Source organism: Lepidochelys kempii, chromosome 7, assembly GCF_965140285.1.
Source record: "Lepidochelys kempii isolate rLepKem1 chromosome 7, rLepKem1.hap1, whole genome shotgun sequence".
NCBI lineage: Eukaryota > Metazoa > Chordata > Testudines > Cheloniidae > Lepidochelys > Lepidochelys kempii.
The window spans coordinates 122,147,749-122,165,306 of NC_136386.1; the positions used below are offsets into that span (position 1 = coordinate 122,147,749).

At 43.3% G+C, this 17,558-nt stretch overlaps 1 protein-coding gene across 3 annotated transcripts in view; it reads right to left on the bottom strand.

The window, feature by feature from the left end:
* SUFU (SUFU negative regulator of hedgehog signaling) overlaps positions 1-17,558 on the bottom strand; it is a 125,346-nt gene that overhangs the window by 49,853 nt on the left and 57,935 nt on the right. For all 3 annotated transcript variants that reach the window (XM_073354504.2, XM_073354503.2, XM_073354505.1), the window contains exons 4-6: positions 12,969-13,111; positions 8,787-8,872; positions 6,195-6,267 (exon numbers count right to left, since the gene is read on the bottom strand). In XM_073354504.2, coding sequence (XP_073210605.2) covers positions 6,195-6,267; positions 8,787-8,872; positions 12,969-13,111 — 302 coding nt within the window. The remainder of the gene's footprint in view (positions 1-6,194; positions 6,268-8,786; positions 8,873-12,968; positions 13,112-17,558) is intronic.

Sequence of the window (17,558 nt, forward strand, 5' to 3'; positions counted from 1 at the left end):
CTCTGGAGTTAGAATTTCCCAGCACACAAGAGAGTACTCTGGTGAGTATGTCCACACCTGACTTTTTGGATGTCAGATAATAAGTGCTGACTAACTACTGTACGTTCTTAGACACCAAAAGTTTTCCAGGACACACACATTTGTTGCTAGCAACGTTCAGACTTTGAGCCACAGCCAAAAATTTAAGTGTAGGCCTACCTAGTGAAGGAACTATTTTTAGTCTGGATTTCTAGCTTTCGCCACTAGGGGATGCTGTTAAGCTAAACCACTTTAAGGTTGAAATACAGAGATGAACTCAGCTTCTATTCACTGTATGCATTTGAATGCAAGTGTGGCGCTTTCTTCCTGGTTTCAATTTGTACATAGTAAAAGTGACAGTTTTGTCTGCTCCAGCGACGTCTTAAATAGAGTTCTTGCTTCAGTGTACTGACACAAGCATGCTTGGATTTTAGATGTTCTGAACTTTATTTTTCAGTCATCAGATTTTAATGGAAACTTACATGCAGTATTTGTATCCTCAGAGTTTCCCGATTGTCAGTGCAAGCCTCTGCCATTGCAGTGGTTTAAAAGGCTGACTCCAAGCTAAAGTAAAGCATCAACCACCAGCGTTTCTGTCCAGTTTTACATTGCATTACCTATGTACCCCATCCTCACCTTCAGAGGTACCTCAAGTTTAATGTCTGCAATTACCAAAATTCTTGCTTATGTTGTGAGGTCCTTGCATGCTCTGGACTGGTGACACAAGGATCAGGGCTAGGAGCCAGCTCAAGAGGGTGGAGGTCATTCTATTTATAGGCAAAACTGATGCCATCTCTAAGGGTTCCACTAAACCAGTGCAAATTTCTCAGCACTGAATCAAGTCAGGTTCGCCCTTCCCTTGCTAGCGTCCTTCAGTGGTGCTACCAACGTCTCTGCTACAACAAGTACCTCAAGGACGTGTCAATATGAGCGAGAAGCCCAGCAAACTGTGAAGCAACTTCAGTCATTCAGTGAAAGAACGGTTCTCCAAGTGGTACATACACACCCCAGTATCAGCAAGGACGACTCCTTATCTCTACCTTAGAGCTCAATCCTGCTAGGTGCTTAGTGTACTCAACTCCCACTGACTTCCATGGGAGTCTTGGGAGCACTTCGCATTTTGCAACTCCCATAACAAGAAGCATCTCTGCTAATCCCTGATGTACCTCTGTCACCCACACTCACCTGCATATGCTGTAACCTACAAAGCAGTGTGGACTGCTCTTGTGATTGTGAGATGGATTCAGAGCAGTTCACGATCCACACAGCTCAGCCAGAGGCAACCAAAACTGCTGAGTATATAGCTGTCATCTTAGGGCCAAGTTCAGCCCCGGTTTAATTGAGCACAATTCTCAGTGACTTCAAAACAGGAAGCATGTCTGCTTATGCCCGGGCCGCATTTGGTCCCAAGGCTGGCTAACAGACAGTTGTCTGTGTGAAAGTAGAATGAATTATATCGAAATTATAATTCATTAAAGAAATGCTACTTGAAGGGTTTGTTGAAATATAGTTGTCAGGAAGAGAAATATTAAGGCGTGTGAGACAATGGGTCCTCAAACTAATTAACTTAGAGCTCCTACTGAGCTAGAAGATTGGTAAACATTAGTATGCAAATAAGATATGTATGTATATTTGTCAGTTTCTGCTTCCTTTTGTCTCTTATGTTAAATTGGCTTTGGCTTAGCTGTATAAATAAGTTATCTTTAGCCTCAGGGTGGGGGCTCACATCTGGGTGCATTGGCAAAGCGCTTTGCTAATAAACAGAGTGGTCTGACAAATTATGAGAGTCCTGAATCTGACTTTGACATCTGGAAGAGGTTGGGAACCACTGTGCTAAAGACAAACCTCCCCCTCCCACACAAGACAATGCAATCTAAACACATGCTAGACCCCTCACTAGTTACTGGGAAGCTGGGCATTACCAGCTCTCAGGGAAGTGGGAAGGTCTTTTCCTGAGAAACATTTCCAATCACTGTCACCACACAGTACAACTTCAGCCTCCACACCCCCATTCTGAGCATGCAGCTCTCCGAGGCCCACCACTCTCTGTATGTGTCCTCGTGCCACACATTAAGCATTGGCCTGGCATGGTACACAACACAGCAGCAGCTGCTTATCCCTGTGCAGCCGTCTGCAGAACCTCTGGTCTGACGCACAGCAGGAAACATACATTCATCTGCTTCTGTATGCACCTGGATGGGACAGGGGCAGGAGAAGCAGAGGACGTGGACTGTTTATACCCAAATAGATCAAGGACGTAAACAGATCAGGGAAAGCACAGTCAGAGCCTCGATTTGTCATGGCTGACTTGCATGTCGGGGAGTTTGGTTCCCAACCCCAAACACACACTTTTACTTAGAACCTCTATGAACAAACATGTGGGCACTAGGGGGCACCATTGTGCAAAGAATAGTCTAGCACAAATAAAATTCTTCTTTTAAGAACCTGATTGATTTTCAGTGCCCTAAAAACCCAGGGGTTTGGTCTGTGCTCACTCTGTAACCAGTTGGTTAGTATATTATTCTCAAGTCTCCCCAGAAAAGGGGGTGAAGGAGCTTGGGGGAATATTTTGGGGAAACAGGGATACCAAGTGGCCCTTTCTCCTGGATTTTTGTCGAAATCACTTGGTGGTGCCAGCAATACAGTCCAAGGACAAGGACAGGATTTGTGCCTTGGGGAAGTTTTAACCTAAGCTGGTAGAAATAAGCTTAGGGGGTCTTTCATGCGGGTCCCCACATCTGTACCCCAGAGTTCAGAGTGGGGAGGGAACCCTGTGGAATGCACAGAGAGGTAGAAACAAAATATGGCAGACAAACTTTTAAAAGTAGTAATCAAATCTTGCTAGCTGGAGTGGAAGAACAAAAACAATACTGAGGTAGAACCATAACCCCATACCTCAGGCTGTGACCTTTTCAGATCTTGTCAGCCCTGATCAGCACTTCATCGGAGGCCAGGATAAAAGGGTGCTAGAAGAAGGGGAGTTAGTGACTCAGTAAAGTGGCATTCTACCCCCTCCCTATCAAGTTAATACTGAACCAACACTCCAGTTTGGGGTTAACCGTGATGAGTGCTGTGGACTATATAAAATGTAAAACTGAAGTCCACTTGGGCTCATTCAACATCCCATTGCATTTCCCGTAAGAGTAGGGGTGTTAATTTATGCCTTGGCCCGATTCCTGTTTGGTTCATTTCATCCTGCCTTTGTTCTCTATAGATTCTAATGAAAAAGGATTCTTTACAATCTGCCATAAGCTTCTGTGTAGTGTTGCTTTCACTGTTAAACATCTATGTTTCAGCCTTGCATTTCCATGGTAGGAGATTATGTATCTTTCAAGGTTTTGTATTAGTGCCCACCACTGTCGAATATGAGCACCAAAAAACACAAGTTTGTTGGATTTATGGAACTATGTTTCTGTCAGATTTTGATTAGGATTTTAAATGTATGTGCCCCTGGGGAGAAAATGAATAGAATTTGGCTTTAATATACAAGCTTTCACATTAAAGATATTGAATAGTTACGTAGGACAATTAGACACAGATGTATGGACCATAAGACAAATGGAATAGCCAGCATAAAACCTGTTGTATTGGGCCAAATCTTGAATTCTTTTTGAAGGCAAAATTCTTACTGATGTCAGAGAAGCACAGAACTGCTCATTTGAATCGGATCTATGGCCCAGCTAGTCCAGTATCATGTCTCTGACAGTGGCCAGTACCAGATGCTTCAGACGAAGGTGCATCAGGGTCTTTTCCTGATCTCTAGTAGTTAGATTGACTTAAACCCTGAAGCCTGAGGTTTAACCCTTCCAAATTTTGTTTTATAACAACTTCCTTGAAATCCATGTATCAGAGGGGTAGCTGAGTTAGTCTGTATCCACAAACACAATGAGAAGTCTGGTGGCACCTTAAAGACTAACAGATTTATTTGGGCATAAGCTTTTGTGGGTAAAACACCCCTTTTTCAGATGCATGGAGTGAAAATTGCAGATTGAGGCATAAATATATATATATATAGGCATATGAAGAGAAGGGAGTTATCTTACAAGTGGCGGATGTGGTCCACTCCCAATAATTGATGAGGAGGTGTCAATACCAAGAGAGGGAAAATTGCTTTTGTAGTGAGCCAGCCACTCCTAATCCCTATTCAAGCCCAAATTAATGGTGTTAAATTTGCAAATGAATTGTAACTCCACAGTTTCTCTTTGAAGTCTGTTTTTGAAGGTTTTTTTGTTGAAGAATGGCTACTTTTAAATCTGTTATTTAATATCCAGGGTGATTGAAGTGTTCTCCTACTGGCTTTTGTATGTTACCATTCCTGATGTTTGATTTGTGTCCATTTATCCTTTTACGTAGAGACTGTCCAGTTTGGCCAATGTACGTGGCAGAGGGGCATTGCTGGCACATGATGGCATATATCACATTAGTAGATGTAAAGGTGAATGAGCCAATGATGGTGTGGCTGGTGTGGTTGATTCCTATGATGGTGTCGCTAGAGTAGATATGGGGATCGAGAAGGCAACGGGGTTTGTTACAGGGATTGGTTCCTGGGTTAGTGTTTTTGTGGTGTGGTGTGGTATGTAGTTGCTGGTGAGTGTTTGCTTCAGGTTGGGGGGCTGTTTAAGTGAGGATTGGCCTGCCTCCCAAGGCCTGTGAGAGTGGGGGATCATTTTCCAGGATAGGTTATAGATTGTTGATGATGCGCTGGAGAGGTTTTAACTGGGGGCTGTACGTGATGGCCAGTGGTTTTCTGTTATTTTCCTTGTTGGGCATGTCCTCTAGTAGGTGACTTTCTGGGTACCTCTCTTGCTCTGTCAATCTGTTTCTTCACTTCCCCAGGTGGGTACTGTAGTTTTAAGAATGCATGAAATCCATGTCCAATTTTGTTTTAAATCTTACTAAATTCCTCAGTGCACCTCAATGACTTCCTGCAGCAATGAGTTCCACAACCAATCATATGTGCGAGAGTTTCTTTTATTGGTTTTGAATTCTTACACTGAAATTTAATGGAATGTCCCCTTGTTCTTGTGTTACAAAACTGAGAGATAAGAAGTTCCTGATCCATGTTCTCTATACTGTGTGGATTATATACTTCTATCCCCTCTTATTCATCCCCTTATTAAGATAAAAATCCCCAGTTTTCCAATTTCTTCACATACGAGTTTCTCTACGCCCTTGATCAGTCTTATTTCACTTGCGGGGTAGGAGGGATAGCTCAGTAGGTTGAGCATTGGCCTGCTAAACCCAGGGTTGTGAGTTCAATCCTTGAGTGGGCCATTTAGGGATCTGGGGCAAAAATTGGGGATTGGGGGTCCTGCTTTGAGAAGGGGGTTGGACTAGATGACCTCCTGAGGTCCCTTCCAGGATATTCTGATATTCTATAATTACCTTTCTAGTTCTGCAATACCCTTTCTGAGATGGGATGACAGTACTGTCTACACTATATCAGACAAGTCCACACCATTGATTCACATCAAGGCATTGTAATATTTTCCACGCTTTTCCTTAGGTATCCTAACATCTTGTTTGCTCCCCCCTCCCAAAAAAGCTGCACATTGAGTAGAGGGGCTGTCTACAATGACACTGAGCTGTCTACAATAACACCTTCTCTCTTTCCTGAGCTGACAACTTAATCAGAATCCTGAAAGGTGAGAGAATTTTTTACCAAGACAGTACTTGGACAAACTGAGTAAGGACTTCAAGATTTGGCCCTTCATCAACAACCGTAGCACCTTTTATCTTGAAGGATCCTAAAGCAGTGTTTCTCAACAACCGGCCTGTGGACCAGCACTGGTCCCTGAGATCTCCCTGATACACTTTAGGAAGGTAGCAAGCTGGTCCCTGGTATCAAAAAGGTTGAGAAACACTGTCCTAGAGCATTTTACAGCAACACTTAAAGGAATCAATTCATTCATGGCTGAAATGCAGCCATCTCTCGGGAGGAATGCAGCAGTTCAACAATGCACAGCAACACTAAACAGATAAATTCAATTTTGTGCCTGGCAACAATTGATCATAAGAACTACTTTTCATGAGAGGGAACGTTAATGAGGACACAGGAATTATCCCTAACTAAGAAGTGCTGTGGGAAGATCCACTTGAACGAGTAGTTCAACTTCACAGAAAATCGGAGGGACTACCAACAAAAGGGCGGACACATTTACTAACTAAAGACATACTTGCAGATGCGGATCAATCTCAAATATGGTCTCTCCTCTTCGCATATCTGTTATCAGCCATGGGCCTCCAGCTCTACAAAGAAAGAAAGGCAGTGAACCAAAGTTACTCACCCTCACCAGGAGCTCCCCCCAGTTATGGTGCTAAATCAGGACAGGTGCCTGGACGAAACAGGTAATGGAGGGTTTGTCTTTTAAAAACCAGCTAGAAGCCCCACCTCCATACGGGCTGCTTGTAAGACCCAGAGTGCCCAGTGATCCTTTAAATCCACGATTACATAATGAAAGTTCATTACACTGCATGACCTGGTTACTGCATGGTTGTGCTCAACACTGCTCAGCCTTGAATTGGAGACTCTCTCCTATTCCTAATGACAGGTTTCAGAGTAACAGCCGTGTTAGTCTGTATTCGCAAAAAGAAAAGGAGTACTTGTGACACCTTAGAGACTAACCAATTTATTTGAGCATGAGCTTTCGTGAGCTACAGCTCACTTCATCGGATGCATACCGTGGAAACTGCAGCAGACTGTGTGTATATAAAGTCTGCTGCAGTTTCCACGGTATGCATCCGATGAAGTGAGCTGTAGCTCATGAAAGCTCATGCTCAAATAAATTGGTTAGTCTCTAAGGTGCCACAAGTACTCCTTTTCTTTCTCCTATTCCTGAATCCTGCTGAAGTTTTCCAAAGTTCACAGCTGCTGCACAGCTCAGGAAGACAGTTAATATGGTTTGAGCCCATTTACATTGCAAGACTGAATTAAGTTTTAGCCTTGCTAGGCACTGTAGCCAAGTAAAATTTCAGTGTTTACACAGAGGCTAAATTTAACAAGATCAGTGCCCAGACTGACAAAAATATTTAGGTGCCTATTTGAATCCTTAGGTGACTAAATACCTTTGTCAATCCAGTTCTAGATCAGCAGAGTCACATTCAGTATCAAAACTAGCTTTCTACCATGGCCAATGTTCCTACATTTTGCCTGGTTAGTATCCACGGTGCACATAAATGGTTCAGAGCAGCCTTAGCATTTGTTAGCAATGAGGGTCAAAAGGCTCAAAGGTGATTGGAGACAGTTTATTGCAAAAAGAGGCATCCTGAATTTTCACATTGGGTCACAAGCAGCATAGATGGTCTACGTCAGTTTAGAGCTGTATTTTTGAACTGATTTACTCAAATTGATGCAAAAGCTCATTTGCTCATTGAATAAGTTATGGCAATCAAACATTTCTTCTTGCCTTAGATGTTCACCCTACACTTTCCTTATACACTAGATGTTAAAATGGCAACAATTAGTATTTCATATTTTCTGATATGTATTGGTGATCACTGGTTTATCTTATCACTTTGGGATTGACAGTTGTTAACTGCAAAGATGCTATTCACTGCAATCCCTGAAAATTGGGATAATCAGGAATTGCATCTGCAGTAACTAAAATCAAGGCAGCTTTTGGCTTCAAAACATGTGTATTTCTTGGTTTTTGCCCTACCCTTGGAGATATATTTGAAAAAAATGCCCATTCTAGTAGAGCTGGTCAAAGAATTGCACTCTTTTCTAACACGGCTTCTACTCTGAAACTCTTTGTTTTGTCTTTTTGAGTATTTAACAAGGAGAATGAAACAGCTCCGCACAGACTTTGAGCAGTCAGGGTCAGACACTGTTTCAGTGTCTTGGGGCCATAGGAAAAAGGCTTGCATCCATGCTAAAGTTTTCCTCCCTGGGGCATCCTCAAGGACTGTCTGCACCTGTGCTGAGAGGAAGGGTTCAGAATGAAACAAACAGATATCCGCCTAATTCTGGACTGTCCCACAAATCTAGGCTGGACTTTAGAAAATAAAGTACGTTGCTGGGGCTTTGTCGAGGAGTTTAATGGAGCCCTGGTGTGTGCATGCAAAAACATTTAATATAAAACCTTTTGATCTATTACTGCACCGCAACACCCTCCTCGCCTTTAAAGATACAAGAAAAACATCTGAATAAAATGTCTGGTGATGTGTATACCAGCAAGCAAATAGTTTAACAGTGACCTGCTGCTAATTCTTATATCAGACAACTTTTAAAACCACATCTTTCTTTGCCCAACACTGATTTTGTTTTTTGCAAGAGGGAAATTACACAAAACCAGTCTTACTAGGAAAATAAGTACCATTCCTCGTGTGAATTAGCCCAGCTGATCGGACTCAATAGGTCAATTCTAGAGATGCTGTCCAAACTTTCCCAGTTCTCTAGCAAACTAGGCTCCTTCCCTCGTTTATTTTGAGCTGTATTAAAAGGTCACCTCAGTAAATTATTCTGGCTTAGCACCTGGTTCTTTTAGGAAGAGCTAATGAGAAAATGCCACAGGCATAAGAGGAAGGAAATTAGAAGTTGAATATCTCATTCTACTCAATTCTGAACAAGTGGATTCTCGCACGCATTAATAGCCATCTCAGTCTCTGCACATAAGAAAAGAGTTGCACTGAGCTCCCACAAAGCACGTTTAAACGAACAATCTGCAGGTTCCAAATAAGAAACAGGGGACAGCACTGCCTCCTGCCAAGTGGCTTGGGGTGATTAATGAGCACTTGCTTCAGAAGTCAGGTGGGGGTGCTCTACTTACACAGGCACAGTCCGCAGCAGCTCCAAGATCCCCTGTCCGTTCCACTGCTGTGCTGCATGCAGCTCCTCAGTGCAAACCCCAACGATCTAGAGCAAGAACAAATGGACTAAACACATTGCAACAGGTGCAAACGTACCGAGTGCCAATTGGCTGGGTAAGATACGGGGCCAGGAGGCTGTTCCTTTAAGCTAGCTGGAGCGATAAAACAAGCCTGGGCTTGTGCAGAAGAACTACCATGCAGCCCTTTAAGCTGTCGTCTACATGAGCCCTGATGGTCCCATCTATCTATACCTTTCTCTGTGCTGTGCACTGAGAACATTACTACATACTTGGATCCTGCCAGCGTAGAGGGGACCAAACTGTGCACGAGCCCAGCGAAGACCAAGGTTTAGTAAGGTTCCACAATATGGTTATAACAATTTGGTCTATGCACTACGGCCCCAACACGGTAAGCGGATGGACAGGAGCAACAGTTCAGGTGCACAAGACACCCTCCTCCCTCGTTTGCTTTAGCAGCTTCAACTAGATTCAAGGAACAACTGCCACGAAGGAAAGTTCGAGCTCCTGCAGACTCAAGGCAGATTCAGTTTGCTGACTGGCTAAATCTCAAATGGCATCATAAAATATAGCTAGTTATCCACTGCATGATGTACTCCTCACTGCAGGGGAAGTGGAAAACTCTCCCCGCCCCCCGATTAAAGTGTTTGCCTTCCAGCACAGGAATTGCCACACTGGATCAGACCATAGGTCCATCTCACAGTGGCTGTATCCGTCGCCTCAGACGAAAAAGCGGGAAACCTTTTAGCGGAGAGTTATGGAACAGCCATCTGTCATGGGGTTTACAGACCCCACACAAAGACTAAGGGAGTGATGGAGCAGTTCTGGGCCAAGATGGCCCCGTCCAAATGGAGGACCTGCTTAAAAGGGGACGCTGACAGTCAAGCAGGGGGTGAGTGAAGGGGACACTGTCTGCAGGGAGGAAGCCAGTTCACAGCTTCTGGGACAAAGCAATGCACAGGAAAGGGTCTGGACTATGGGTAAGGCCCAACCAGGAAGATACAGGCCTGCCCCTCTTCATAGAATATCAGGGTTGGAAGGGACCTCAGGAGGTCATCTAGTCCAACCCCCTGCTCAAAGCAGGACTGATCCCTGACTAAATCATCCCAGCCAGGGCTTTGTCAAGCCTGACCTTAAAAACTTCTAGGGAAGGAGATTCCACCACCTCCCTAGGTAACGCATTCCAGTGTTTCACCACCCTCATAGTGAAAAAGTTTTTCCTAATATCCAACCTAAATCTCCCCCACTGCAACTTGAGACCATTACTCCTTGTTCTGTCATCTGCTACCACTGAGAACAGTCTAGACCCATCCTCTTTGGAATCCCCTTTCAGGTAGTTGAAAGCAGCTATCAAATCCCCCCTCATTCTTCTCTTCTGAAGACTAAACATCCCCAGTTCCCTCAGGCTCTCCTCATAAGTCATGTGTTCCAGTTCCCTAATCATTTTTGTTGCCCTCCGCTGGACTCTTTCCAATTTTTCCACATCCTTCTTGTAGTGTGGGGCCCAAAACTGGACACAGTACTCCAGATGAGGCCTCACCAATGTCGAATAGAGGGGAACAATCACGTCCCTCGATCTGCTGGGATTGCCCCTACTTATACATCCCAAAATGCCATTGGCCTTCTTGGCAACAAGGGCACACTGTTGACTCATATCCAACTTCTTCTCCCCTCCCACCCTGCTCCCTTCTGAGGGAGAATAACTGGACACTAACAAGAGAGCTGGGGAATGCTCAGTTGACTGTCTGAGCTGCTGGGAGCTCTTGCAGGGGGGTGGGGAGGAAGGAGGGAAGATGGCTGTGACCACACCCCGAACCAAAGAGAGAGCAGGAAAGTAGAAACAGCTCAGGGAGGCTAGTCAGGTGCACCAGGAAGGGGGTGATGGACAATCCACACCTCCCCGCCCCGGGCCCTGGGGTGGGACCTGGTGGAGTGGGGTGAGGGAGGCTTGGGTCCTTCTATCTTTCCCCTCCCCGAGTCTGGCTGGGAGAAACCAGGGAATTACAGACTAACTCGGCTGCCAAGCCTGCAGTCTGCCCGGCAAAGCCATCCAAGGACTTTGGGGACAGCTGAGCCACAGCCTGCTGGCCCCCAACTGAGGCTGCTACACCATCCCATAGGAGCAGTTTCCTCCTGACCCCTGTCATGTAGTGGTTGGCTTATACCCTCAAAAAGAAAGGTTTATATCCCATCAGTTAAAATTATTTAAGGCTGGACATTCACCTTCTCTGCAAGCATACAATTTATGTTTTTTATGCTATTAAGCTCTTTGCTAAAATATCTTGTGGTGTGGGGTTCCATGGGCTAACTAATAAAAGGAAACATGGGGCACAATTTTAAATTTGGTGCCTTTCAAACTACTCCTTGCTCTTGTAGAATGAAAATAGACAAATGTGGTTCCTAATTTGCTTTCTGTATAAGTAAATATCAATACCGATAGAGATCCATATGAACAACTACCAGTGCTTGTATGTATTATCGTAGAGCTGAGTCTTCTGTGATTGGCCCATACAGAGCTGCAGTCCATCTGTGTCCCCCTGGAGCCCCATTTCCCCTCTCCATGAGCAACCTGAATTACCCCAATGGCCCCCGCCCCTCTGTTTCAACATGCCCCTCCTACATGCCCTATGACAATCAAGCTTTAAAACAGAAAAGTATCTGATTAATTTCTTCATTTTCATGATCATTTTTTCTCCTGGATCAAAATAAAACCACCACAATAAGCCATCATACAAATGAAGGGGGTGAAATAAATGTTTCAATAGGGAATAGGATTGGAGGGCTAGGATCCATGAATGTAGGGAACAGGGCTGTACACTACAGAAGGGATAGGGACTGCAGATCAGTGAAGAGCAAGGAGTTAGCTAGGAGCTCCATTGCTTAGCCTTGCTCCCCTGCCCCCATCTCACCCATGACCTTCTTATTGATTCCCCCATTATCTATCCCTTCCCCAGCCAGTCTTCCTCTTATACAGTAGAGCCCCAAAGTCAAGTCTTAATCTGACAGACTTCCTCAGGCCCATCACAGGGGGACTCCCTGCTGATGAACTTAAGAGAGAGCCAGTGCCTTTGCAGCAGAGTTGCAAGGTGTGGGTCTCTGATTACACGGGCTTCAACTCTTGGTCTCATCTGTGACCCCCTCCCCCTGTTACTAGAAGGGGATACGACAGGAAGGAAGAGAGCTCTTCCTACAGGAGAAGCTGCTTCCTGTAGCATGGGAACAATTAAAGCAGCTGGTGGATCTGAGCAGCAGCTAGTTTTACTGGCATAGTTCAGTTAGGATCTCCTGAATAAGGGGAATAACCCTTTCAATTATAAAAAATTCATAAGTGATCTAAGATGTGAGCGAGAGAGACGTTTGGGAAAGGGGAAGATTGTCATTAGCTAGACCCCACAGAAATGAGATTCAGGGCTATGTTTCAAGGAGTCTTAAAAAAAAGTTTCTTCTGCACATCAATACTTTTCTTAAACATTAGTTTGTTAGATGGAAAATTTCACTGGCCTCCGAAGAGTGTTTTGTATCAGATTTGCAGACTAGAATTCAACCATTAAGAATGCAATTAAAATTCAACCAATATGAATCTCCTGCTCTAAGTGCAAATCTCAATGCAACCTTAACTACGGTGCCACCTACCGACACTCCCATAATATTTTAGATATAAATTTAGGTCACCAGCATAAGCAAAGCATATTTTGTGGAAGTATTTTTGCTCACTAGGTTTTATTTTCCCATTGAGTTTCCAAGTTTTATTGGACCAAATACATATTATAGTTCATTCAACACCTGGCTGCATTTCAGTGGGTCAGACTACTTTTCTATCAGCCACAGAAAGGCGGTGATCTGAGAACTAGAGTGCAGGGGATGATACCTTCTGGGTTATAAGCAAAAGAAGAGTGAAAACCCAAGTAAATCCCTATCTAAAAGCCTGCTGTGACTCCTCAGTGACAAAACCTCTTGATCATTAAAGCTGCAGGAAGAAAGGTGGAAATCAGACAAATAATCATTAAGCAGAAAATGCTGCAGAATAGTGCTATTTATCATCAGGGACGAACGTGAGGTCAGCTCTGTACGGTAAGTATTAGTTCCCAGAAAATGATGACCGGAACAGCCATTACTTCTCTATACCTGTAGGAAATTAACAACCCCAAAAGGAGTCTGTACTGGTTGCATTTGAGGATCTTCAGTCAGCAACATATGCTGGATTCTGGATTCACTGTTGTCCAAAGGACTGTGCCATGACACATGGTCGCCACTACAGAAGGTATTTTCTGTGGAGGGGAAAAAAACAAAACAAAGATATTTAGTAATAAAACAGCTGCCAGTATCCACCCATGCTGGGTCTTTGAATTGTCTGCAGCCATCATCCTTAGAGAAGGAAGGTTATCTACCTAACATTAAGACATTTGAATTTACACTTAAAATTGATCTGTTTTTGATCACAGACCTGCTGCAAGCACAGAGCTCCTGACTGACCCCCACCACCACTAGAAGACAGGCTAAGAGCATTTCTCTTGCTTCCACCTATTATTATAACCCATTTAATTTCTCTTGGAAGGACATAATAATGAGAATATAATACATAAAGGCATCTAGCTATATTGTATGATTACTGAATGGCAAATCATGGCCATAATGAAGAAAAGATGCTAAATGGCACATGAAGTTTATCATCTGCAGAAGTTCATGACTAGGCTGTTACAAGTCTGGCAGGAAAGCTAAAATTATTTTCTCCCGCAACTACGTTTTAACTACTCTGGTGCTGCAATTTGAAGAGCAGAGTGCCCTCTGACCTCACTCCACAATGGTGGAAAAGTCTCTAGATGGCTATAAACATCACTCTATGCTGGGATAATTGCAATAGATTAGGATCCAGAAATTCCTCCTTACCCTTCCCTGCTATGAGTGTGTGACAATTTCTCTCCTCTCCTGCTCAAACAGAAGAGGAGAAAGAGAGAAGATTAGCTCCATGCACTGTATCTGGTGGCTGTTAGGCAAGGTATTCCAGGGGAGTGGCACAATGGAACCTGTTTATATTGGAGAGAAACTTCACTGTAAAGGTGTGATGCTTGCGACGACCAGAGTGAAGTACCCTGAAATACAATGACACAACTCAGACATTTTCACTTCAATATAAGCAGGTTCTCCTGTGAATGCCACCAGAGATAATTCTGTACATTTTATAAACTGAGAACCCTGTGTTTGGTTCTCTTCTTCATCCCATGCTTGTTGTTCTTGGTACTTTGACAGTAGGTACCAATTAACATTCCAGAGACCAAATTCTGTCCTCTAACGCAAATATGGGGTTTCCAATCTAGTCAGTGGATATGAGCACTGTGTGCATGCCTCTGAAACCACAGTCTATCACACTGCCTTCCCTTTCTGTAGGAACGTTTTATGAAGCCAGCTGTCTCAAAAGGTGGGGAGTCTGTTGTCCTCACAAGGGAATGGTCTCATGTCACAGTTGTACCAGAGGTGAGAGGAAGCATTTTCCTTTAAAAAATTCACAAAGAACACTAATCCTGCAGAAAGGAAAATGAGAATGGGTTGTGTAAAGTATTCGTGGTATCCCCTCCATACTGCACCCTCCAGCTGCACGACCACCAGTCTGGAACATTTCCTTTTAAATAAATATCTATGTGGCTGACCTCTCAATTCTTATTCACTAAGCAGTCCTGCTGACTTCTATGGCACTCTTTGGGTGGGTATTAATTAATCCTGTTGAGTAAAGGATGTTTGCCTGTAATTGCGTCATCAACCAACATTAGACAAAAAGAAAAGGAGTACTTGTGGCACTTTAGAGACTAACCAATTTATTTGAGCATAAGCTTTCGTGAGCTACAGCTCACTTCATCGGATGCATACTGTGGAAAGTGTAGAAGATCTTTTTATATACACACAAAGCAAGAAAAAAATACCTCCTCCCACCCCACTCTCCTGCTGGTAATAGCTTATTTAAAGTGATCACTCTCCTTACAATATCTATTCAGGGGACACCATCACAGAGCCTAATAACATCAGCCACACTATCAGAGGCTCGTTCATCTGCACATCCACCAATGTGATATATAGATTCATAGATTCATAGATTCATAGATATTTAGGTCAGAAGGGACCATTATGATCATCTAGTCTGACCTCCTGCACAATGCAGGCCACAGAATTTCACCCACCACTCCTAAAAAAGACCTCACACCTATATCTGTGCTATTGAAGTCCTCAAATTGTAGTTTGAAGACCTCAAGGAGCAGAGAATCCTCCAGCAAGTGACCCGTGCCCCATGCTACAGAGGAAGGCGAAAAACCTCCAGGGCCTTCCAATCTGCCCTGGAGGAAAATTCCTTCCCGACCCCAAATATGGCAATCAGCTAAACCCTGAGCATATGGGCAAGATTCATCAGCCAGATACTACAGAAAATTCTTTCCCGGGTAACTTGGATCTTACCCCATCTAAAAACCCATCACAGGCCATTGGGCCTATTTACCATGAATATTTAATTACCAAAACCATGTTATCCCATCATACCATCTCCTCCATAAACTTATCGAGTTTAATCTTAAAGCAAGATAGATCTTTTGCCCCCACTACTTCCCTCGGAAGGCTATTCCAAAACTTCACTCCTCTGATGGTTAGAAACCTTCGTCTAATTTCTAATCTAAATTTCCTAGTGGCCAGTTTATATCCATTTGTTCTTGTGTCCACATTGGTATTGAGTTTAAATAATTCCTCTCCCTCTCTGGTATTTATCCCTCTGATATATTTATAGAGAGCAATCATATCTCCCCTCAACCTTCTTTTAGTTAGGCTAAACAAGCCAAGCTCCCTGAGTCTCCTTTCATAAGACAAGTTTTCCATTCCTCGGATCATCCTAGTAGCCCTTCTCTGTACCTGTTCCAGTTTGAATTCATCCTTCTTAAACATGGGAGACCAGAACTGCACACAGTATTCCAGGTGAGGTCTCACCAGTGCCTTATATAACGGTACTAAAACCTCCTTATCCCTACTGGAAATACCTCTCCTGATGCATCCCAAGACGACATTAGCTTTTTTCACAGCCATATCACATTGGCAGCTCATAGTCAACCTATGATCAACCAATACTCCAAGGTCCTTTTCCTCCTCCGTTACTTCTAGTTGATGCGTCCCTAGCTTATAACTAAAATTCTTGTTATTAATCCCTAAATGCATGACCTTACACTTCTCACTATTAAATTTCATCCTATTCCTATTACTCCAGTTTACAAGGTCATCCAGATCCTCCTGTAGGGTATCCCTGTCCTTCTCTAAATTAGCAATACCTCCCAGCTTTGTATCATCTGCAAACTTTATTAGCACACTCCCACTTTTTGTGCCCAGGTCAGTAATAAAAAGATTAAATAAGATTGGTCCCAAAACTGATCCTTGAGGAACTCCACTGGTAACCTCCCTCCAACTTGACAGTTCACCTTTCAGTAGGACCCGTTGTAGTCTCCCCTTTAACCAATTCCCTATCCACCTTTCAATTTTCCTATTGATGCCCATCTTATCCAATTTAACTAATAATTCCCCATGTGGCACAGTATCAAACGCCTTACTAAAATCTAAATAAATTAGATCCACTGCGTTTCCTTTATCTAAAAAATCTGTTACTCTCTCAAAGAAGGAAATCAGGTTGGTTTGGCACGATCTACCTTTTGTAAAACCATGTTGTATTTTGTCCCATTTACCATTGACTTCAATGTCCTTAACTACCTTCTCCTTCAAAATTTTTTCCAAGACCTTGCATACTACAGATGTCAAACTAACCATCATGTGCCAGCAATGCCCCACTGCCATGTACATTGGTCAAACTGGACAATCTCTACGTAAAAGAATAAATGGACACAAATCAGATGTCAAGAATTATAACATTCATAAACCAGTCGGAGAACACTTCAATCTCTCTGGTCACGCGATTACAGACATGAAAGTTGTGATATTACAACAAAAAAACTTCAAATCCAGACTCCAGCGAGAAACTGTCAAATTGGAATTCATTTGCAACTTTGATACAATTAACTTAGGCTTGAATAGAGACTGGGAGTGGCTAAGTCATTATGCAAGGTAACCTATTTCCCCTTGTTTTTTCCTCCCCCTCCTCCCCCCTCCTCAGACGTTCTTGTTAAACCCTGGATTTGTGCTGGAAATGGCCCACCTTGATTATCATACACATTGTAAGGAGAGTGATCACTTTAGATAAGCTATTACCAGCAGGAGAGTGGGGTGGGAGGAGGCATTTTTTTCATGCTTTGTGTGTATATAAAAAGATCTTCTACACTTTCCACAGTATGCATCCAATGAAGTGAGCTGTAGCTCACGAAAGCTCATGCTCAAATAAATTGGTTAGTCTCTAAGGTGCCACAAGTCCTCCTTTTCTTTTTGCAAATACAGACTAACACGGCTGTTACTCTGAAACCTAACATTAGACAATGAGAGATTGAAGAGCTCTGGACTAATTTACTGTGGCAATGCTTAGTTTCTCCACCAGATGTCCCCACTGTTTATTCGAAAGTTAGAAGTCATCTTTTACAGCTGCATTTCTTGGAGAGCGCTGATTTGATTAAAAAAAATCAAAATAAACTCCAAGTGCCAAGGGCAACTTGGCCAGAGAGGCTGGGTGTGGAACAAATGTGCTGTAATAAGCAAGGGAAAAGATTTCATACATTAAAACTAGAGAAGAAAAAATGCATCGGATAAGAG